We start from the raw sequence: 22,168 nt of genomic DNA on the forward strand, positions 1-22,168 counted from the left end.
GCATGTAGCCCAGGCCTGACCAAGATCACAGGCCCACATCGCCTTTTCCACAGGGACTGGTCCAATGCAAGGGCAGGTGACCCTGGAAGACCAGAGCCCCTTTATAGAATTTTAATTTGTGGACCCGGGAAAAGGAAGTTCTCTCTCTCCCTTTTGAATCATGGATTATAAGAATGTGGACTTGTAGCTGACACTGGCCCATTATGTAGAGAGCGCCAGCCTGAAAATGAATCCAGGAAACAAAAACAGTCCAAAGATGATGGTAAAGAGCCTGGGCAACACAACCTGAGGCCTAGCATCAGCTACGCCTGTTAAGTGCTGAGGTTATTACTTCAGTGAATCAGAGCACAAATGAAGTATTTCTTCTCTAAGGAATCAAACAAACACAATTTATTTCAGAATTAGACAGGAAAGACTGAACTAAAGAAAAAGTTTTATCCTAAACTGTCCCAATAGACATCTTTGGGACAGGCTCCATGTTATCAACTGTGTCAGTCACATCAATTGCCAGTGCAAATTGTGTAATGTGACTGAAGAGTCAAGTTTGCAAATAACAATCTTTCCATTCTCTGCGCTTCAGAACAATTCTCAAGACCCATTTATTATGCTCTTAAGCCATAACTGTTCAATTAGGTTTTTCTTCTAAAAATAATTTGGATCAAGAGAATCATTTATGTATATTCAAAAACAGAACTCATCCATTTTCTTCACTGTGCCATGGAGGGGAAAACGAGTCCACTCAAACAGATGTAGTAAAAAGCATGTTTCCTGTTTTGGCTTCTTTGTGTTAATGACCAGAGAAAATCCTTTGTTGTTGTTCATCTTGGCTTCAACAGAATGTATCAGTATCCTTTTCTTCCTCTGAATCTTGCCCTGGTATCCAACTGAAAATAAATGTACAATTAAGTCAAATTTGGTACAATATAATTAAACAACCCTTACTTTGGTAAGGGGTGTCACCACATGAGAGAAACCAGTTATCAGCAAAATCAAAAAGGCAATGACATCAAAACTACCAAGAAAAACCACAGTAATAAAGATGGCATTAAAAATAACAGTTCCACTTAAAGGCGATCAATAAAGATTTTCTTCACAAGTAGAATCCAAATTACATTTAACTTTTTATTTGGACTGTACTCAATATTCGTCCTTTTTCTAGAAAACTTAACTTTCTAAGTTTAGGTTAATATTCAAATATATTTGAAATCTTTAAATTGTAACTGCTGAGCCCTGAAAAATGTTAAGTAACACATTATTTTGGGATTAAAAATCCTTCAAGTGAGTTACCACCTCACAAGCTGGCAGCATGTTCTTTGACTGAAGCCTCACAATGCAGCCATTTCTCAAGGGTGGTAGGTAGAGTGGAGGGTTCTGAAGTCAGTTTATAAGGCAAACTTGCATAGTCAATGTCGCTCCCCCTAACCTCCAGGCCATGGACCTGTACCAGTCCATGGCCTGTCAGGAACCAGGCAGCAGAGCAGGAGGTGAGCAGCAGAAGAGTGTTAGGGCCTAAGCTCCGCCTCCTGTCAGATCAGGGGCAGGACATTCAGATCAGCTGCATTAGAATCTCATAGGAGCGTGACTCCTACTGTGAACGGTACATGCTAGATATGTAGGTTGTATGCTCCTTATAAGAATCTAATGCCTGACGATCTGAAGTGGAACAGTTTCATCCCAAAACCATCCCCCGTCCTAGGACAAATCGTCTTCTTTCATGGAACCCACCCCTAGTGCCAAAACGGTTGGGGACCACTGTTATATAGGAAGGGATTATTTTGGAAACAAACCCTGCCAATTAGTCCAACAAAGGTAGTGTGGATAGATAGCCATTTATCGATGTATCACTAGGTGAAGTAGCTAAAGCCATACATTTTAAAAAATAATTTTTTAAATAATCAGGATGGTGAGCTGCTCACACTATGAGAGAACAGCATATTCAAACTTCCCATCTCACCTTCAATGAGATACACACTCACTGTCTGTAATAGCATGCAAAACTACTTACACAATTTGAATTGTTATGTTTCTGTTTTTTGCCAAGCATGTATAACAAGTTACGTTAAAAGTGATACGATGCTATTCATTTTGGAGGACTAACAGTAAAACACAGTCTTAGAGAAAGATTATAAAAAGTTCCCTAAACTGGCTGGGCGTAATGGCTCACACCTGTAATCCCAGCACTCTGGGAGGCTGAGGTGGGCAGATCAGGAGTTTGAGACCAACATGGCCAACACTGCGAAACCCCATCTCTATTAAAAATATAAAAATTAGCTGGGCATGGTGGTGCATGCCTGTAGTCCCACCTACTCGGAAGGCTGAGGCACAAGAATCACTGGAACCCAGGAGGCGGAGGTTGCAGTGAGCCAAAAAAAAAAGGGGTCCCTAAGGTGCTCTTTTCAGTGTCAAAGTATATGTGAAACTCTGCCTTGTACTGATTATGTAGAAATGGTAAGAACATTTTACTTTTTTTTTTTTTTTTGAGATGGAGTCTCACTCTGTCGCCCAGGATGGATTGCAGTGGCGCAATCTTGGCTCACTGCAACCTCCGCCTCCCAGGTTCAAGCGATTCTCCTGCCTCAGCCTCCCGAGTAGTTGGGATTACAGGTGCGCTACCACATCCAGCTAATTTTTGTACTTTCAGTAAAGATGGTATTTCACCATCTTGGCCAAGCCGGTCTTGAATTCCTGACCTCGTGATCCACCTGCCTTGGACTCCCAAAGTGCTGAGATTACAGGCGTGAGCCACTGTGCCTGGCCCAAGAACATTTCACTTTTTATGCAAGATTGTTAAAAATTTCTGCAGAAGGTAGATAAATTGTAAAAATAAAAATAATCTGACTTCTTTGTTCTTTGGAGATCAAAGACCGACCTTCAGGTAGAGAATTTCAGAGTTTATTGTACATGCTGTGAAATTCTTAACAAAGTTAAAGGCTTGCATTTTACATGGGTAACAAATCTTTGTGAGAGAAGACAAGAAAATCATTCTCTATTCACATTGAATGACAGGAAAAGATGTCACTTGAGAAAGGAAGAAGAGCCTGGCCAAATTTAATCTAACTGTACAGCCTCCCTGGATCTGATTAGCTGGCAAAAATGCTCAGGTTCTTTGTTTACAACCACTTGCAGTAACAAAAGTAACAAAAGGGAAGGGATTTGCAGTGTAGTTCCTAAGCAAGCAAAACATGCTCAAGGCCAGGCATAGCGGGCGGTGGCTCACTCCTGTAATCCCGGCGCTTTGGGAAGCTGAGGCAGGCAGATCACCTGAGGTCAGGAGTTCAAGAGCAGCCTGGCCAACATGGTGAAATCCTGTCTCTACTAAAAATACAAAAATTAGCTGGGTGTAGTGGCTGGGTGCCTGTAATCCCAGCTACTCAGGAGGCTGAGGCAGGAGAATCTCTTGAATTGGGAGGTTGCAGTGAGCCAAGATCGGGTCACTGCATTCCAGCCTGGGTGACAGAACAAGATTCCATCTCAAAAAAAAAAAAAGGTATCCTCAAGTCCAAGTGCTTTCTTCCTTTAATGGGATGCTCATATTTCTGGTTTTATGCTTTTCTCTAAGAAAAAGGTCTCAGTTTTCATTCCAAAGATCTCTGTAGAGCTTCCAAATCAAAGAATGTTAGAATGAACCCCAGAGATTTGTAATCCCCTTTTAGGCCCTATTTCTACAATCTATCCCTCCAAAAAGACACAGACACTGACATTTTCTCTTAGTCACATAAGGCACAAGAATATACACCTTAGAGCTCCACATTATAGGTCTGTGTACAATTGCCAACTGATCTCAACTCGAGTGGCCAACATCAACTTGTACCCATCTATACCTGCTGAGACTTCATTCTCACACTTTCAGAAATGCATGAAGTTCAGTAGCTGTGGTTAGCACGGTGACAGAATAACATAACAATGAGCTCTGCGTTTTTATGAATGCTACCTACCATTAACTCATTGGATAAGAAATACTATCCACATCTTTTTTTCCAAACCATATCACTGCAACTTATTTGTAACTATTAAGTCATTCATATATTTAACTTCCATATAGGTAATTTTTAGCATAAGCTTTTAAAAATCTTTAACGACTTACCGTTGATCTTTTACACTCAAAAAATGAGTATTTCAAAGCTTTGCAGTATCCTTCCTTCAGACACTCCCGAGGGGATTTTCCTTCCTATGATAGACACATAAAACAATATAAACATGTTGGAAATTTTCTCAAAAAGTACAAAATAATTGTCTTTCTGAAAATAGTTCTTTTTTAAAGTGTTAAAAGAGGAAAATAGAAAGTTATGTAAGAAACAGTTCTTGATTCATTTGGGTTGTTGGTGCCTAAAGAATGAAAAAAAAAATGTAAGTAACTTTTGGGAACTTGAAGGGCACTGCTGAATTCTTGAAAACACTGGTTTCTATAGGATACTTTTACTTAAAATGTTTATATAAAAATCCAGAAAGGGATATCTTCATTTCCTTATGGGTAAAATGTGTGAACTATGTACCCTAACATCAGAACATTTTTAGTGTTGGTAGGAGACACTTTACATAGATATTAACGAGGCAGGCTGGAATACTACCTAAATAGAAACATGTGGCCCATTCATGCACCAGGAAAAACGTAACTCAATGCTCAGAGCTCATGGCTCTGCATGATTAGGGGTTTCCCCTCAAGCAGATTTTGACTCTACAACCCCCTCACTGCAACCACTCCCCAGAACCTTTATGTTGCAAGTGCAGGGCACTATGTCTGTGGTATTCCTGTTCCCCAGGAATCTTGGCCACCTTCCAGTCTGTATGTCTGCCTGGGTCCTAGATATCAAATGTCATCCACATCAGTGACTCAAAAGTGGATCAGAGTAGCAAGCTTCCTTCCTCTCCAAACTCCGCAATTCTGCTGGTGGGATGTGTTGCCCACGTGAACCACGTGGAGGCAGACAAAAGACTAACCATACAAAAGGTTGTAACTATCGCTTATAAGCTGATACCTCTTCAAACTGTATGTAAGATGCTACCTTTTTCAAAAGCTTTCAACCTATATTGCCAACTGCCTGGGGTAAAGATCCATTAGATACACTAAAGCTAAGAGGCAGTCATTCATCATCCACTGTTTCCCAAATAACAGACTGCTAGTTGTCTGCTCTTCCTTTTTATCCAGCATATGGCTGGGTGAGATTTCCTAGACACCCTGGCATCTAGTTGTGGTCATGTGACTAAGTTCTAGTCACTGGAATGTGTGGGAAACAGGTCTAGAACTTCTGGGTTGGTCCTTAAAGAGGCTTGCCCCTCTTCCTCACTTTACTCCATAAGGTTGCCGGGCCTGATGATGTGGAAGCAAAGCAGTCTTGAACCATGAATATGAGAGCAACACCCTATTTCCTATATTTTCCTATTTCACAACACATAGACTCACAAGATCAACAGGGTCTGTGTCCATGGAAGACTGAGAGAAATGACCAGGCCCTGCTTATAGGCACAAAAACAAGAGAAAGTTCTCTATCTTGTTTAAGCCACTATTATCCTGGGTCTCTGTAACATGTACTTGAATTTATGTTCTAACTAATACACTCCCAAGCTTTTTTGCTTTCTGAGGTCAAGATCAGTCAGTACTCTCAAACATGGCTGTGCCCAAGAACCAACCTAGGAAAGAAACTGTTAACTTATTGGGGGTGGGGTAAGGGCAGCAGTGGAATCTGTACTTTTAAAAAGCCACACCACTTCCAGGTGATTCTGATGAAGAGCCAGCAGGTCTGGAGGATGTTAGTGGAGACAGAGAAGATACGCTGTGACGAGTGAAGTTCCTCTTGCAGAGTTTCATTGTCCTGATTATCCAGGAGTCATTAAATCCTAGTAAGTCTCTCCAAGAGATGCCTTTTGCATCTGCTTTTTCCCTGCTTTCCTCCAACCCCATTGGAATTTACATCTTTACCATTACCCCGAGTTCTTCTGAGACCCTCTAACTCCTTGACAATCTCCCAAAGCAGCTCCTAGAACTAAATACACGTTTATGCTGAATTCCTCCCTAGAGTGAGATGCTGCAGGTTTCAGGTGGGTTAAATACTGGCCAGAAGAGACTGTAGCACCAACCTGACATAAGATCAGATTAACCTTTTTCTTCAAGAACGTAAGAAATCTAAAATCTCCATCATAAATAAGGTTGCCATACAGAGCAAACACAGACCCCAGCAGAACTTTCCCCGGTCTTCGGAGTCTCCAGTGAGGAGTAGTGGGCAGTAGCTGCCAGTGACACCATCCAAGAAAGTAGGAGATTGTTCTGGACCTGAAAACCTCCTCACTATTGCCCTTTTACACTCCAGCTGAAGTAACCATTCAGAATGAATTTAACACAAACTGTAAACGAACATCCAGCTAAATAACTGTTTATAAGCATCAGGTTTTCTGGCTGACCAAACTGAGCATTGGTAAGGCCACATATTCAATGGCAGGGAAAGCAAAGTCTGTACCAGCCGTCCCAATCATCATCTCTGCCTAAAGCATGCTAGCCGTCCAAAGCCTGGCTTTCTACACTGGAGAGACCATGTCCCATTCATCAGTATTCGTTCCCTGAACTGGAGCCTGGCACTCCGTACATGTTTGCTGTATAAACCACTGCAGAAAGCCAGCTTGGAATTCTCTGTGCTGTTGACACTGCCCTCCTCAGCTTGCAGTTTCTTTCCTCAGTCCTACTCGGTGTACTTTCTTCCCTTGACCACTCATCAACATGGTCTGAACGTCTGGATAAAATCCAGTCTCCTCACCCTGACACACATGCAGGCCTTCACAGCTGGCTGCAACCTTCCCCTCAGGCCTTCTGTTGCACTATCATATGGACACTAGCTCCTCCGGGCCCTCCCACATCTCTCTGCCTCTGCACTTGCTGTTCTTTCAGATTTTCCCCACAACCACAATTCCCGCTCCTTTACTTGATAAACTACTGCCCAACCTTTAAACTCAGCTCAAATGTCACCTCAGAAGATTATTCCAAATTCTGAAGCAAAATCAGATGCTCTCCATGGGCTAAGGCATTTTTTCCCTCAAGATCTAGTCATTAAACGCATGTTTAATAAATGCTTAGTCTTATGGCAGGAATTTAGACTCTTAGATGTCTACTTCTCCCATGACACCAAGCTTACGTGGGTAGTGACTGTTACTGATACATCTTTGTTATCACCAGTGTCAGGCGCCATGCCTGCCACTTAAGAGGCATTTACCAGGAGCGGGCTGAACAGCAGCACCAGTGAATGAGGGGCAGAGGGAACACAGCCCTGGACAGGGGAGCCTGAAAACAATGGTACCTCAGTTTCCTTATTTACATAAGGAAGTTGGGCGAGATAATCTCTTATATTTATAATAACTCGTTTTACTAGATATTGGGAGGCGAGAATGGCTAACTGCTAAAATCGGTGAACCAAACATAAATTGTGACTCGGAAGAAACACTAATACAGCCTTATAGTGGATGTCCATTTGAGGGTAATCTTTTCTCCGAAATAACAGCAACTTTATGAAACTACATCTCCCAGTGCAAAGATAATTGCACACAATTGAATGCCCTCTGACCTCTGCAATTGGAAAAGGTACTTGTGCTTTACCTGGGCTCAAAAGCAGAACCCAGGTCCACTCTGAACCTCACTACATGCCTCTGCATTCAGATTGGGTGCTGAGGAGACCTGTGACTGTAGCCGGGAAGTGAAGAGGGTAGGGGAAGCAAGATACGAAATCGTGCAAATACGGAGTTGCTTTATTTTTACAACTTAACATCCAAAAATGCAGAGAATTGTAACTCAGAAACAAATTCGCATCAACACATGGCAAATTTAGCATACATTCAGTCACAACTGAACAGACGAGACACTACTGGCCAGGGCAGTGTACCGGGTTTACGCAACTCTCTGGAATCATTCATTCTACAGATTCTCATTTCTGGGCAGGCAAGAAACCTGGCTTATTCTCCTTTTTGTCTTCAGATCCTAGCAGAGAGCTAGCATTCAATAAACGCCTCGTGAACGGAAATAGGTTAATCTTCACAAAAACCCGACGGGGTGGGTATCGTTATCTCCGATTTAACCCCATAGAGAACTGGGGCTCCGATAGCTCAATGGATCTGCGCACGTTCAGTGAGCCCGAGCTGTGACTTACGCCCGGGACGGCTACCTCGAACCGCCGCCGCGGGCATCCCGCAGCCCTCCGCCGAACCAGACCTCCCCGGGGCAGGCGTCTTCACCACCCGGAGCACCCGGCTGCGCTACCTGCATCACACAATCCGATTGCAGCAGACACAGGCCCAGGTCCTCCTTCAAGCCCGAGCACGCGCCGCCCTCCGGCTTGTCCTCGTAATACTGGGGCATTACGGCGCTTCCTGTCCGCTGCGGACTCTACTTTCTTCCACTGCAACAGCTGCGACCTCGCCGGCAGCTAATGGGACCCGTAGTAGGGGACCGGAAATCAGTTGCAATAACTTCCGGCGGGCCGCGGCTGTCGGGCCGAGTACGACGGGGGCCGAGAGGCGGTGGATGCGCGACGGAAGTGGGTGCGTGTGAAGCTGCGCGCCGTGGGCGCCGGCGACGTTGCGGAAAGGGAAGCCGGCCCGGCGGTTCTGGCCTCGGCTAGTGGGAGGAGGTGGTGGGCTGTTTCGGACGCGGGTCGAGGCTGCAGCAGGGCTCCAGGTGAGGCCTGAGGACCGCTCTTCCCACCCGCGGCCCGAGCTCGCGCTGGGGGCCATTTAGTCCCGACAGCTTGAGGCCTGGCGTCGCTGCCGCCCGGCAGTGACCATATCAGCGTCCGGCCGCGGTGGAGTTGCAGTTAAAATTAAGGACGCCCAGTTACATTTGCATAGATAAACAGCATTTAGTATAAGCATATCCGAAATGTTGCGTGAGATGTAGGTATCCTAAAACCTTATTCGTAGCCTGTCTGAAATCCAAATAGAGCTGATCATTCTGTGTTTTTATTTGCTAAATCTGGCAGCCGTACCCGCGGCCGCGGGCCGGGAGGGAGCAGCTGGGCCCGGCGAGGCGCTGCCAGCGTTCCGGGGGCCTGCGAAGTGAAGGGGAAACAGGCAGCCAGGCAGTGGCTGGCGCTCCTCGGAGCTGGGATAGGTTGGACTGGACTCCAACGCTACCGCTCCCTCTGCTGAACTATTCCGGATGTAAAACACTAGGGATAGGAGTTCTGCTTGGTTTTTAATCTTATTTTAGTGACCGAGGAGCTTGCTGGCCGTGCGCTGATGGATTTCTGTGAACAGGCTATTTATTTTACCTTTTCGGTAACGGTGTTCTAACCGGCTGAAACATTTTCTTAGGCATTTTCTTAAAAGCACGGAATTTCGAGTCAGATTTCTAATCTTAGCTCTATCACTATCCTCCGAGTCATAAGGCAGTCACTTCATCCCCCTGTCTCTGTAATGGTAGCTGCCCGTGGATAAGTGTTACTAGGTGATTGAGAAGGGTGGGGCCTGAGGTGCAGTTTGCAGTTCAAGCCCTAAGACCCGCTTCAGAACCAACTGCATTTGCTTTTGACTCCTGGTCTTTCTCTAGGGTTGGAAAGAACATGAAAAGTGACCTCCCTCCCAAGAGGAGTGCCAGTAGCCAAAAGTTTTTTGAGAATACGTGTAAAAGAAATGTTTTTCTTCCATCTAGGAAGATGTTACCGAGTACTTCATTGAATTCCTCAGTGCAGGGGAACGGAGTCCTGAGTTCCAGGGATGCAGCAAGACACACAGCCGGAGCAAAACGCTACAAATATCTGAGAAGACTTTTCCGCTTTCAGCAGATGGACTTTGAGTTTGCTGCCTGGCAGATGTTCTACCTGTTCACGTCCCCGCAGAGAGTTTACAGAAACTTTCATTACCGAAAACAGACGAAGGACCAGTGGGCCAGAGATGACCCTGCTTTCTTGGTACTGTTAAGTATCTGGCTCTGTGGTAAGTGGTAGTTTATCAGCGATAGACTTGAACGCTGAGCGTTTCTGATTAGACTTTTCATATATTATAAATGTGTTGTGGGTCAGAATTTGGAAATCGGAAGCTACTTTTCCTTTTTACTGAGGCCTCAAAAATCTCGCAGGAAAGAAAGTCTTAGTCTTCTTGGTTCTACAGATGCCAGAGTAAATTGTTACCCTAGGACATTGAACAGCAGGGGACAAGATTCACTCCATGTCTTTATAACTACTGTGAATCGGTACCCAAATGCCAGCTGGCTGTGAAAATGAATAGGAAACTGGAAATTGCATTTCTGTCAGGCAGATCCAGAGTGAGAGTTGTAAAGGTAGTGATGTGAATTTGAGAAACCGAAGTTCTCCAATTCCATAACGCAAGGGTCTCATTTACCTGTAGGGTGTTGAAGTGTTTAGGATATTGAAGTTTATAGGCTGTTTTGCACCTTTAACTGGACTTAAACTATGTTAGTGCCTGCTCTAGACTGCCATTCTAAATACTGAGGCCACCATGGTGAATCAGCCTGGCAAGGGCCCGTCTCAGGAAACTTCAGCTCCCTCAGTAGCCATGCTGTGTTCCAAGGTGGTGTTCACACATTTTGGGAGTTTTGTTTACAGACCTGTCTCTCCCACTAGCGTGGGCATCTAGAGGGCAGGGGATGTGTTCTGTATTTCCAGAATCTAGCAGAGTGCCTAAATGAATCTTGTGAATCTTTCTTTCAGTGTCCACTATAGGATTTGGCTTTGTGCTGGACATGGGATTCTTTGAGACAATAAAGCTTCTCCTTTGGGTTGTATTCATAGATTGTGTAGGTGTTGGTCTTCTGATAGCAACTTTAATGTGGTAAGTACCATAACTTTGGTTTTTCAGATACCGCTGTAGCATCTCCATTTGTTTGCTTCAGAGGTACAATAGCAACAGATGGAAATTGAAACCAAGATAGAGTCCTGAATGATCAATTTTGACTACCAAGATTATTACAGTTTGCCCTCGTGTGTTGCCACCTATATCAGAAAATACTCTAAAGGATGGTTTGTATTGTCAAAGTGTAACAAATAATTTAAATAATGATTATAATATTTTGAACCCAAAATATCTGAGACAGGTCTCAATTTAGAAAGTTTATTTTGCTAAGGTTAAGGACATGCCTGTGACACAGCCTCAGGAGGTCCTGATGACATGTGCCCAAGGTGGTCGGGGTACAGCTTGCTTTTATACATTTTAGGGAGACATGAGACATCAGTTAATATGTGTAAGAAGTACACTGTTTCAGTCTAGAAAGCAGGGAAAGGCAGGTTATAGTTAGATGAGAGACAAATGGTTGTATTCTTTTGAGTCTTTGATCAGCCTTTCACTGAATACACAATTTACTTGTGAGAGGCAGGTACAGGAATAGTCATTTATGCCTTAGTCTGGCTCAGTGAGTGAGTGTGCCTTTTTACATAAACAATAAAGCAATCAGATAAACACTTGTCTCGGGTGAACAGAAAGACTTTATATCCCACAGCTGTAAAGATAAGCTATCTTATTTAGAATTAAAATAGGAGGCAAGTTTGCCTGACACAGTTCGTAACTTGACTTTTACCATTGGCATAGTGATTTGGGGGTCCCGAGATTTATTTTCTTCATACTAACAAAATCCCTAGTTTTGCAAAAATATTACAGATTTAGCCAGTTCTGCTTAAGTTGTCTGGATGATAGCATGGTTTTCTGCATTTGTCAATAGAGACCACTTCTAGATATTCATTGCGTTTAAATCCATTTAGATCTAAAGGGTATTTTGTGGTATCTTACTTTGAATCTTTGCATTAAATGAAGTATACTTGAAAAATAAGGATTGTTTTTAAACTTCTCAGGCCTTCCTGCTGAGAATAAAACCCTATCCCCCCGACTCACTCTCACTCACACACACACACACACACACACACACACACACACACAGGTTTTATCAAAAGGGTTCTCGGTCTGCCTTTGGTTGACTTCACAACAGCAGTGTACTTGAGGATAAATCTGGTGTTTGATAAAGTTCTCCTGTGTTGTTGTCATACTGGATGAAGGGCACAGGATGTGGCCAGCAATGTCAGTAGAGAACCAGTGGTTGAGCAGCGTGGTGGTCACTGTAGAGAACATTTTAGTTGCAGAGAGACCTGGGTTCAAATGCCAAGTTAGTTATCTGTGTAACCCTTAGTCCCAGTCTCTTTTGTGAAATCAAGTTAATTATCTATTTTGCCCAACTTTTGAGAGAATTATGGTATGAAGAGTACCTGAACACAGTTAAGTGTTCAGTATTTGGTAGTAACTACTAGTATTTTAAGCAAAACTCTGCAACTGTGACTTACGACACCAGCCTTTTTTTTTTTAAACTGTACTTTAAGTTCTGGGGTACATGTGCAGAACGTACAGGTTTGTTACATAGATACACATGTGCCATGATGGTTTGCTGCATCCATCACCCCGTCATCTATTAGGTATTTCTCCTAATGCTATCCCTCCCCTAGCCCCCCACCCACTAACAGGCCCCCTGTGTGTGATGTTCCCCTCCCTGTGTTCATGTATTCTCATTGTTCAGCTCCCACTTGTGAGTGAGAACATGTGGTGTTTAGTTTTCTGTTCCTGTGTTAGTTTGCTGAGAATGGTTTCCAGCTTCATCGATGTCCCTGCAAAGGACATGAACTCATCCTTTTTTATGGCTGCATAGTATTCCATGGTGTATATGTGCCACATTTTCTTTATCCAGTCTGTCATTGATGGCCATTTGGGTTGGTTCCAAGTCTTTGCTATTGTGAACAGTGTCACAGTAAACATATGTATGTATGTGTCTTTATAATAAATGATTTATACTCCTTTGAATACATACCCAGTAATAGGATTGTTGGGTCAAATGGTATTTCTAGTTCTAGATCCTTGAGGAATCACCACACTGTCTTTTACAATGGTTGAACTAATTTATACTCCCATTAACAGTATAAAAGCATTCCTATTTCTCTGCATCATCTCCAGCATCTGTTGTCTCCTGACTTTTTAATGATTGCCATTCTAACTGGCGTGAGATGGTGGTGTCTCATTGTGGTTTTGATTTGCATTTCTCTAAAGAACAATGATGATGAGCTTTTTTTCATGTTTGTTGGCTGCATAAATGTCTCCTTTTGAGAAATGTCTGTTCATATCATTTGCCCACTTTTTGATGAGGTTTTTTTTTATTGTAAATTTGTTTAAGTTCTTTGTGAATTCTGGATGTTAGCCTTTTGTCAGATGGAGAGATTGCAAAAATTTTCTCCCATTCTGTAGGTTGACTGTTCACTCTAATGATAGTTTCTTTTGCTGTGCAGCAGCTCTGGAGTTTAATTAGATCATATTTGCCAATTTTGGCTTTTGTTGCCAATGCTTTTGGTGTTTTAGTCATGAAGTCTTTGCCCATGCCTGTGTCCTGAATGGTATTGCCTAGGTTTTTACCTAGGTTCTTTATGGTTTTAGGTCTTATGTTTAAGTCTTTAATGCATCTTATTTTTGTATAAGGCATACAGAAATGATCCAGTTTCAGCTTTCTGCATATGGCTAGCCAGTTTTCCCAATACCATTTATTAAATAGGGACTCCTTTCCCCATTGCTTTTGTCAAAGATCAGATGGTTGTAGATGTGTGGCATTATTTCTGAGGCCTCTGTTCTGTTCCATTGGTCTATATATCTGTTTTGGTACCAGTACCATGTTGTTTTGATTACTGTAGTTTTGTAGTATAGTTGGAAGTCAGGTAGCATGATACCTCCAGCTTTGTTCTTTTTGCTTAGGGTTGTCTTGGCGATGTGGGCTCTTTTTTGATTCCATATGAAATTTAAAGTAGTTTTTTCCAATTCTGTGAAGAGAGTCACAGAAAGCTTGATGGGATACCATTAAATCTATAAATTACTTTGGGCAGTATGGCCATTTTCACGATATTGATTCTTCCTAACCATGAGCATGGAATGTTTTTCCATTTGTTTGTGTCCTCTCTTACTTTCTTGAGCAGTGGTTTGTATTTCTCCTTGAAGAGGTCCTTCACATCCCTTGTTAGTTGTATTCCTAGGTATTTTATTCTCTTTGTAGCAATTGTGAATGGGAGTTCACTCATGATTTGGCTCTGTTTTTCTGTTATTTGTGTTTAGGAATGCTTGTGATTTTTGCACATTGATTTTGTATCCTGAGACTTTGCTGAAGTTGCTTATCAGCTTAAGGAGGTTTTGGGCTTTTAAATATACAGTCATGGGGTCTTTTAAATATACAGTCATGTCCTCTACAAATGGAGACAATTTGACTTCCTCTTTTCCTAATCGAATACCCTTTATTTCTTTCTCTTGCCTGATTGCCCTGGCCAGAATTTCAATACTGTGTTGAATAGGAGGGTGAGAGAGGGCATCCTTGTCTTGTGCCTGTTTTCAAAGGGAATGCTTCCAGTTTTTGCCCATTCAGTATGATGTTGGCTGTGAGTTTGTCATAAATAGCTCTTAATATTTTGATACCTGTTCCATCAATACCTAGTTTATGGAGAGTTTTTAACATGAAGGGATGTTTTTTGAGACGGAACCCCACTCTGTCACCCAAGCTGGAGTGCAGTGGTGTTATCTCAGCTCACTGCAACCTCCACCTCCCAGGTTCAAGTGATTCTCCTGCCTCAGCTTCCCAAGTAGTTGGAACTACAGGTGCATACCACCACACCCAGCTAATTTTTGTACTTTTAGTAGAGATGGAGTATCACCATGTTGGCCAGGCTGATCTCTAACTCCTGACCTCAGGTGATCCTCCCACCTTGGCCTCCCAAAGTGCTGGGATTACAGGTGTGAGCCACCACGCCCAGCTGATACCAGCCTTTTACAGGCGTAGCCCATGTATGCCAATTCAGTTCCAGACCATTGCAGTAGAACAAATACCGCAATAAAGTCAGTCACACAGATTTGTTGGTTCCAAGTGCATATTAAAATCATATTTACACTGTACTATAGTCTAAGTGTACTATAGCACTGTGTCTCTAAAAAACAATGTACAGATTTTAATTTTAAAATGCTTTATTGCTAAAAAATACTGACACAGAGACATGAAGTGAGCATATGCTGCTGGAAAACTGGCAGAGGCCGACTTGCTGGACACAGTTGCCACAAACCTTCAATATGTAAAAAGAAAAAAACCACAGTATCTGTGAGGCACAGTACAGTGCAGTGTGGTAAAATGACATATGCTTGTATTTTCCTTTGTAACTTCTGACTAGTACAGCAGAGCTTTTATATGTGCTGGTTAGCCAATAAATGCTGTGTACTGTTAATATAAAATTCTAAAATCTGGCCTAGAATTAACACTAATGTAAGTCACATATTCATTACCAAGAATTTCATGAAAAGTAAATGGTGTATTTTAAAATTTCAATAAATAAGACTTTCAGAGGAATAGTTTGATTTATAATAAGCATTCTGCCATGAATGCAGTAATTCTGGAGGGCCATTGTCTTAGTCTGTTCTCATGCTGCTATGAAGAAATATCTGAGACAGGGTAATTTATAAAGGAAAGAGGTTTAATTGACTCTCAGTTCTGCATTGCTAGGGAAACTTTACAGTTATGGTGGAAGGCAAAGCAGAAGCAGGCACCTTCCTCACGGGGTGGCAGGACAGAGTGAGTGCAAGTGGGAAATGCCAGATACTTACAAAACCATCAGATCTTTTAGACTCACCCACTGTCACGAGCACAGCATGGGGGAAACTGCCTCCGTGATTCAATTACATTCACCCGGCCCCACCCTTGACACGTGGGAACTTTGGAGATTACTATTCAAGATGTGATTTTGGGTGGGGACACAGCCAAACTGTATCAGCCACAGAAACTAAATCAACTTGGAGTTTAGCACCTTTCATGTGAGTCTGAGTCATAGTTTGAATTAAATAGAAAGAGATTTGTTGTATTTGTGAGAACCTATGTTGTATGAGGAACTAGAAAGAGAAATGACTCCATATAATTATGAGCATCCAGAGGTGCCACAGACAGCAGCATGAGGAGGTGTTTTGTGGAGGTACCAGGAATGGCAAGTGCAGAGGCACAGAGGTGGAACAGCACGCTAGGTCTGGGAGCATAGGGTGACACCGAGTGACCAGGGAAGAGATGTGACGAGAGAAATTGGCCTTAATGCCATTCAGGGAAAAAACTGGACTTTGTCCCACAGACTGTATGTGTGGGTTGGGGGCAGAAGGAGGTGGGTAGCTTTGAGGCTTTGAAGTAAGGAAATGTCAAATTCACATTTTAGGAAAAATATTTTCTATGGCAGCGGAGCAGGCAAAAGTTGTAGTGAGTAGGCAAGGCTGGATGCACCTGCAGAGGTCTGCGTAGGAGTAGAGGAGGCCCAGATAGTGTGCTGGTAATAGGAATAGAGAGGAGAGATGGATTCGAGAGCTTCCTGAGATAACAAGGTGTGAGGGGGGACTAGGAAGGGGGAGTGGGTGGGAGGATCCTTTGGGCTGGCCTGCAAGGTTTGGGCTTCGATGACTGAGAAAGCAGCAGGTACAGATGAAGCAGCCCTTGCTGCCATGTTGAGTTCAGAGAGCTTGTTGAATAGTGGAAAAGAAGGTCAGTAGACACTGAGGTTGATGACTCTAGACCTAGAGGCAAGAGTCGTGACCATGATGAGCCTCTGACTGGCATTGTTAATATGGAGCTGGGAGGTGAAAACCACAGTGCCTTAGAGTACTCTCGGAAGGCGCATCTGTGTTCTAGAGGTGAGACTCACAGTGAGGCCAGAAGCTTGGAAAGTGCGCATTTGGGATAAGCAGGGGAATAGCGGAACAGCGAACTTCTACAGAAAGGGTGCTCTTGGGGAGTGAGCTACATATTGACTCCATACAATTTGAATGGCACACGTTCTTGGCTAAAAAGGAAACTGTCTGGCTAAGCTCTAGTTTGTTCAGTATTGTTTTGGCATTTTCAGATAACTAAATGCAGGACTGTTGCCATTAGTATTGGACCATGTTTTTCCTCTATTTATTTTCTATTTTTATTCCCATTGCCGGAATAGCATATTCTTAATTGTATCCTTGAGTTGAAATGAAATAATACTTTAAAAAGTACATTGAATTTCCAATATATGTTTATAACACAGTTTTTCTTCTTTGAAGATCTACTTTTCTGTTACTCAGATGTTTTACTTTTTATTCACTCATCACTGAACTAAAAAAACTAGTAGGCCGTGTTGTAGAACAGTGACCTAAGCTTGAATAATTGTTCTTAAGGCTAGATATGTCACTCTTCCTTAACTGCTATTCCTATTTCACCCTCCTTTTAATAGGGGGTTGACCCAGGTCTTGGGCCTGTTCATTATCCACATTCATTTTTTGGTGACATCATTCAGGCCTGTGGCTTTCAACACTAATATAATCTACACACTGAGTTTGTGTCTCCAGTTTGGACTTGTCCTCCAAACTCTAGACTTTGTATACAACTTCTTACTCCATCCTAGTTGGCATCTTCAACATAACAGGTCCAAATTCAAACTTCTGCACACTCCTTCCTGCCTCAAAATCACTCTTCTCACAGCCAGCCCCACCTCAGTTAAAGGCAGCTCCATCTTCCATTCGTTCAAGGCCAAAATCTCTCAGTCATCCTTCAGTCTTTCTCATACTCCACATCCAATACTTTATGTCACGGGCTTCAGAGTATCATGCGTTCCACATTTAGCACCTCCATTGTGACCAGCCCCTCTGCTCATCTCTTCCTTGCAGTAGCCTCCTAACTGGTCTCTGCTTCTACTCTTGTCTCTAGAGTCTGTCCTCAGATCAGCCACCAGGGCAGCTCTGTCAAGTCATTTAAGTCAGATACTTTTCTCAAAACTCCACAGTGGCTTCTCATTTCACCAGGAATAAAAGCCAGATTGTAAAATGGCCACAGGCTTGATAAGACATGGAGCCTGTGTGACTAGATGTTGGGCCCAACGCTGTTTCTTTTCTGACTTCATTTCTTGCTCCTTTTCTTCTTTCAGCACAGTGGACTTTTTACTCATTCCTCAGACCTACCAGGCGCTATGACAGTCCTTGGGTCTTTACCCAACGTTACTTTATGACCCTCATGTAAAATTGCATCTCGAGTTTGTATTCTCCACATTGCTCTGCTACACATTTCTCTTCTCTCCATAGTACCGTCTGGCATACTTATATCACTGTCAGTCTTTCCCTCTAGATGGAAGGCAGGGATTTTTGTCTGTTTTGTTTACTGCTGTATCTCCAGAATTTAGAATGTCTGCCATATAGAAAGTAGTCAGTAAACATTTACAGAATTAATTTTATTATGAAAGAAATTTTAATTTTGCTCTTAGGTTCATCTCTAACAAGTATTTAGTGAAACGACAGAGCAGAGACTATGATGTGGAATGGGGATATGCTTTTGATGTGCATCTCAATGCTTTTTATCCACTCCTGGTCATTCTGCATTTTATCCAGCTTTTTTTCATCAACCGTAAGTAGCAGTTACTTAGAATATTACCCAAGTCTTCATTGCATGCATTGGTAAAGGGACTCATTGTCTGCATCTCTTCTGGCAGATGTTATCCTGACAGACACATTTATTGGATATTTAGTTGGAAATACCTTATGGTTGGTTGCAGTTGGCTATTATATCTATGTCACTTTCCTGGGATACAGTGGTAAGTAATTTTTTTAAATGTTTTTGGTTGATTGAGAACATAGCAAGAGGGGGAAGTTCTAACAGTAAAACTAATAGCTTGCTTTTGTGGAACACTTACAGGCACTGTCCTAAGTATTTTATGTGTATTATCTCAATCTTCATAACAATTATATAGGTTTGTTTCCTTTTTTCAAATGAAGAAACTGAGGCACAGAGATGAAGCAACTTGCCCATGGTCATGCAGCTAGAAAATGGTCCAGCTGGCATAGAACAAATTTTATAATTTCAAGGAACCATGTTAAACTATACTGGTTATCTCCAAATGACTTGCAGGAATCCAAGCCCATTCACTCCTCCTTTTCCCCTATGGTTTCTGGTTGTGGGTTACCAGCAGTAGGGTAGAGTAGAGAAAGGTGGGGCCCGGCATCTAGTCACACAGATGTATGAAATGAAATTCTCTGAAGCCTTTTGAATCACACTTTTGCCTTATTTTTAGTTTTCATGATTACCATATGGTTCTGTAGACGATCACAGAAGATCGGGCCCAACATTTATTGTCCTCAGGACATGTGTGCAGATTTACTCTTAAATCCTGTTGTCAGTTCATTTTTCTTAATATGAATGAGGAACATATGTTATTCTTCATTTATGGTAAGAAATGATCTCCATTAAATAAAGCCAAATAAAAGCTAGAGACTTTACTTACGACTTGTTAGCACTGTACGTTTCTAAGCCCATCCTTTCCTGTTTCTGTAGATGGTTAGGGCCTGTTAGTACAGATGGCTCTGACTGTGCCTGGCTTCTCTGGTCAGTTGTTCCCACTCCCATCTCACCCCCCGCCGCCCAGCTTGTATGCCAGGGACCACTTAACCCTTTCGTTGTAATGCCTTGTTTGGGGAGTGCTTTCTCTAGTCCAGGGGAGATGTTTGTGCCATTTCTAATGAATTTTGAAAGTATTCTGTGATTAGAACACGGCAGCACTGTGGTTTCTCTTAAGCAGGTATTTGAGCACTCCTGGTAACTCTCTGTACCACTTAGAATAGTTGGAGTACAGTTCAGTTTCCATTTAAGAACTTCCTGTGTGAGAAATACTTAGGTCAGGATGCATGGGGTAGGGTCCTGCTAACTAAGCAGCCAGATCTTGAGTTCTTTCCTAAATCTTGGACTACTAGTTGAGCTCACACCCTCTTAAAGTGGGGGTATAATGCTTTACAGTGAAAATCTCAATTAGCTAAAAGATGTTTTCCTATAACATCATCCATCTCTGTACTTTAAGTTGGACTCCTAGAGGCTTCTGAGGCAGTCACAAGTTTAAGTTCACCACTGTTTTCATGAGTACTGTGATGTTTCTCCCTTACTGTTAACCTCTCTTGATCCAGTGTATGTCCCAGTCAGCCTCTGTGCCCAAATAATTCATCTCCGAGGTTTCTTCCCGGCCCTATACAAGAAGGAAACAGCACAGAGGGTGGGAAGACTAATCTAGTTCTGGCTATAAATAGCATCATCTTCCTGATTCAAATGACTTGTTAATAAGCTGTCTTTCAAAATGTTCATTTATCAGTCATTTATCTGCTTTTTTAAAAACCAATTTGGATTTCTTTCTTTTCTAGCATTGCCATTTTTGAAAAATACAGTAATTCTTTTGTATCCATTTGCACCTCTGATTCTACTCTACGGGCTATCACTGGCACTGGGATGGAACTTCACCCATACTCTGTGTTCTTTCTATAAGTACAGAGTGAAATAAAAAAAAAAACCGTGAGAATATTCAATCATAACTGTGGCAACAGTATTTGTGAAGTGACCATTTCTTGTAAAACTTGTAAATAAACTATCTTTGTAGATATCTTAAAGATGTAAAGTTTGCAAATTTGAAGAAATATATGTTAACACTGGTCAGGTACATTCCTTAAAACTAATTAAATGTACATTTCTATAATAAATATTTTTTAAACTAAAGCATGTGTGTTATTCATTCTAATATTTGCACAGATAGGAGCTACATATAAAATGCTAAGGGCATGGGGAAAATATAAATGTAAAATAATATGAATTAGTATTTTTGAAAGAGTAGTTGGGGAACATGGGAATAATCACACACACCCTCTCCTATCAATCAATCAACAAAAATGCATAATCTCCATTTCTAATGAGCTGCATTTTAAATATTTACATAAGCCACATGATCCCTTCTAACCTTCAGAATCCTCTGTAACTTGTAATGTCACTCAAACAGGAGTGAGTCACTGTACTTCAGGCCCTAAGCATCATTAGCAGCATTTTCTACATTAAAAACTTACAGCCCCAAAATATATTAGATCAAAGAGGCCCAGGGTGGCTACTCTTATTATTTCAGGAACTATATAGTACATATAATAAAGTGAACATCTGCATAATATTGATCATCACTGTCTTAACAGTAAGGCTTTTTTCCTTTTGAAGAAGAGTTTACAAAGCCCAAATAAAGGATCCACTCCTGTTTTTTTTTTGTTTTTTTTTTTTGTTTTTTTTTTTTTTGAGGCGAAGTTTCGCTTGTTACCCAGGCTGGAGTGCAATGGCGCGATCACGGCTCACCGCAACCTCCGCCTCCTGGGTTCAGGCAATTCTCCTGCCTCAGCCTCCTGAGTAGCTGGGATTACAGGCACGCGCCACCGTGCCCAGCTAATTTTTTGTATTAGTAGAGACGGGGTTTCACCATGTTGACCAGAACGGTCTCGATCTCTTGACCTCGTGATCCACCCGTCTCGGCCTCCCAAAGTGCTGGGATTACAGGCTTGAGCCACCGCGCCCGGCCCCACTCCTGTTTTCTAACTGAAAATGGATAAGTAGTATATCATCATTGTTAAAATTAATAAAATGCTACTCAATAAATTTCACCTATTTTTATTAGAAGGAATCTTGAATTCAACATGGCTTTTTAAACTATTTTATTTCAAATACACATGAACGGTCGTGGCACAGAAAACAGTGATGAAAGGCACAGTCAACAGGACCAGTTATTAGGTTTTCAATTATAGCAGCAAATCTGAAAATAAATAATCTTCCTTTAAAAATCCAACAAGTACCTAAAATATTACTACAGATATTAATCATTCAGCCAATGAAGACATTTTACAGAAAATATATACAATACATTAAAGAAGAAAGAAAAATCTGGTACAACCTGGCAAGGAGATTCCTCAGGCAGCTTCTCCAAGGGATGCTTCCAGAAACAACCCCTGATGCAAAGACAACCTTTCCAAAGTGTTCCAAATGGGACACTTCAGTTTCTCATTCCATAAATGAAACACAATTGTTACACTTTGCTGATTTTTAAATCTTCCTTTTTTTTAGATGAAGTTTTGCTCCTGTTGGAGTGCAATGGCACAATCTTGGCTCACTGCAACCTTCGCCTCCCAGGTTCAAACAATTCTCCTGTCTCAGCCTCCCAAGTAGCTGGGATTATAGGCATGCGCCACCATGCCTGGCTAATTTTGTATTTTTAGTAGAGATGGGGGTTTCTCCATGTTGGTCAGGCTAGTCTCAAATTCATGACCTCAGGTGATTCGCCCGCCTCAGCCTCCCAAAGTGCTGGGATTACAGGAGTGAGCCACTGCCCAGCTCTAAATCTTTCTTAGAAAA

General features: G+C 42.1%; 2 protein-coding genes across 3 annotated transcripts; one reads left to right on the forward strand and one right to left on the reverse strand.

The window, feature by feature from the left end:
- Positions 1-375: 375 nt before the first annotated feature.
- LOC105733453 (cytochrome c oxidase assembly factor 5) lies at positions 376-8,428 on the reverse strand. Its single transcript, XM_012475868.3, has 3 exons — positions 8,237-8,428; positions 4,085-4,168; positions 376-884 (listed from the first exon to the last, which is right to left on the reverse strand). Exons 1-3 carry the CDS (start codon positions 8,333-8,335, stop codon positions 843-845), a joined length of 225 nt encoding a protein of 74 aa, XP_012331291.1. The 5' UTR covers positions 8,336-8,428; the 3' UTR covers positions 376-842.
- A 9-nt stretch (positions 8,429-8,437) lies between these two features.
- Positions 8,438-20,506, forward strand: UNC50 (unc-50 inner nuclear membrane RNA binding protein). 2 transcript variants are annotated; one of them, XM_012475867.2, is made up of 6 exons: positions 8,438-8,517; positions 9,626-9,909; positions 10,644-10,764; positions 18,240-18,379; positions 18,465-18,566; positions 20,158-20,506. In XM_012475867.2, the coding sequence occupies exons 1-6, from the start codon at positions 8,501-8,503 to the stop codon at positions 20,292-20,294; spliced, it is 801 nt and encodes a 266-aa protein (XP_012331290.1). In that variant the 5' UTR covers positions 8,438-8,500; the 3' UTR covers positions 20,295-20,506. The 2 variants fall into 2 exon arrangements, with proteins under 2 accessions (XP_012331290.1, XP_012331289.1); XM_012475866.3 differs by having other exon boundaries at positions 8,517-8,653.
- The last annotated feature ends 1,662 nt before the right edge of the window (positions 20,507-22,168 follow it).

The sequence above is a fragment of the Aotus nancymaae genome, unplaced genomic scaffold, assembly GCF_030222135.1.
Source record: "Aotus nancymaae isolate 86718 unplaced genomic scaffold, 86718_ANA_hifiasm-v0.15.2.pri h1tg000131l, whole genome shotgun sequence".
Lineage (NCBI taxonomy): Eukaryota > Metazoa > Chordata > Mammalia > Primates > Aotidae > Aotus > Aotus nancymaae.

Bases quoted from the DNA above. Each gene is read 5' to 3' on its own strand.
- LOC105733453 (XM_012475868.3), bottom strand. From the start codon at position 8,335: ATGCCCCAGTATTACGAGGACAAGCCGGAGGGCGGCGCGTGCTCGGGC. The intron at 4,169-8,236 runs GTAGCGCAGCCG...TGTCTATCATAG, and splicing joins AATCGGATTGTGTGATGCAG to GAAGGAAAATCCCCTCGGGA. The intron at 885-4,084 runs GTAAGTCGTTAA...ATTTATTTTCAG, and splicing joins TTGAGTGTAAAAGATCAACG to TTGGATACCAGGGCAAGATT.
- UNC50 (XM_012475867.2), top strand. The intron at 9,910-10,643 runs GTAAGTGGTAGT...TCTTTCTTTCAG, and splicing joins GTTAAGTATCTGGCTCTGTG to TGTCCACTATAGGATTTGGC. The intron at 10,765-18,239 runs GTAAGTACCATA...TTTTGCTCTTAG, and splicing joins CTGATAGCAACTTTAATGTG to GTTCATCTCTAACAAGTATT.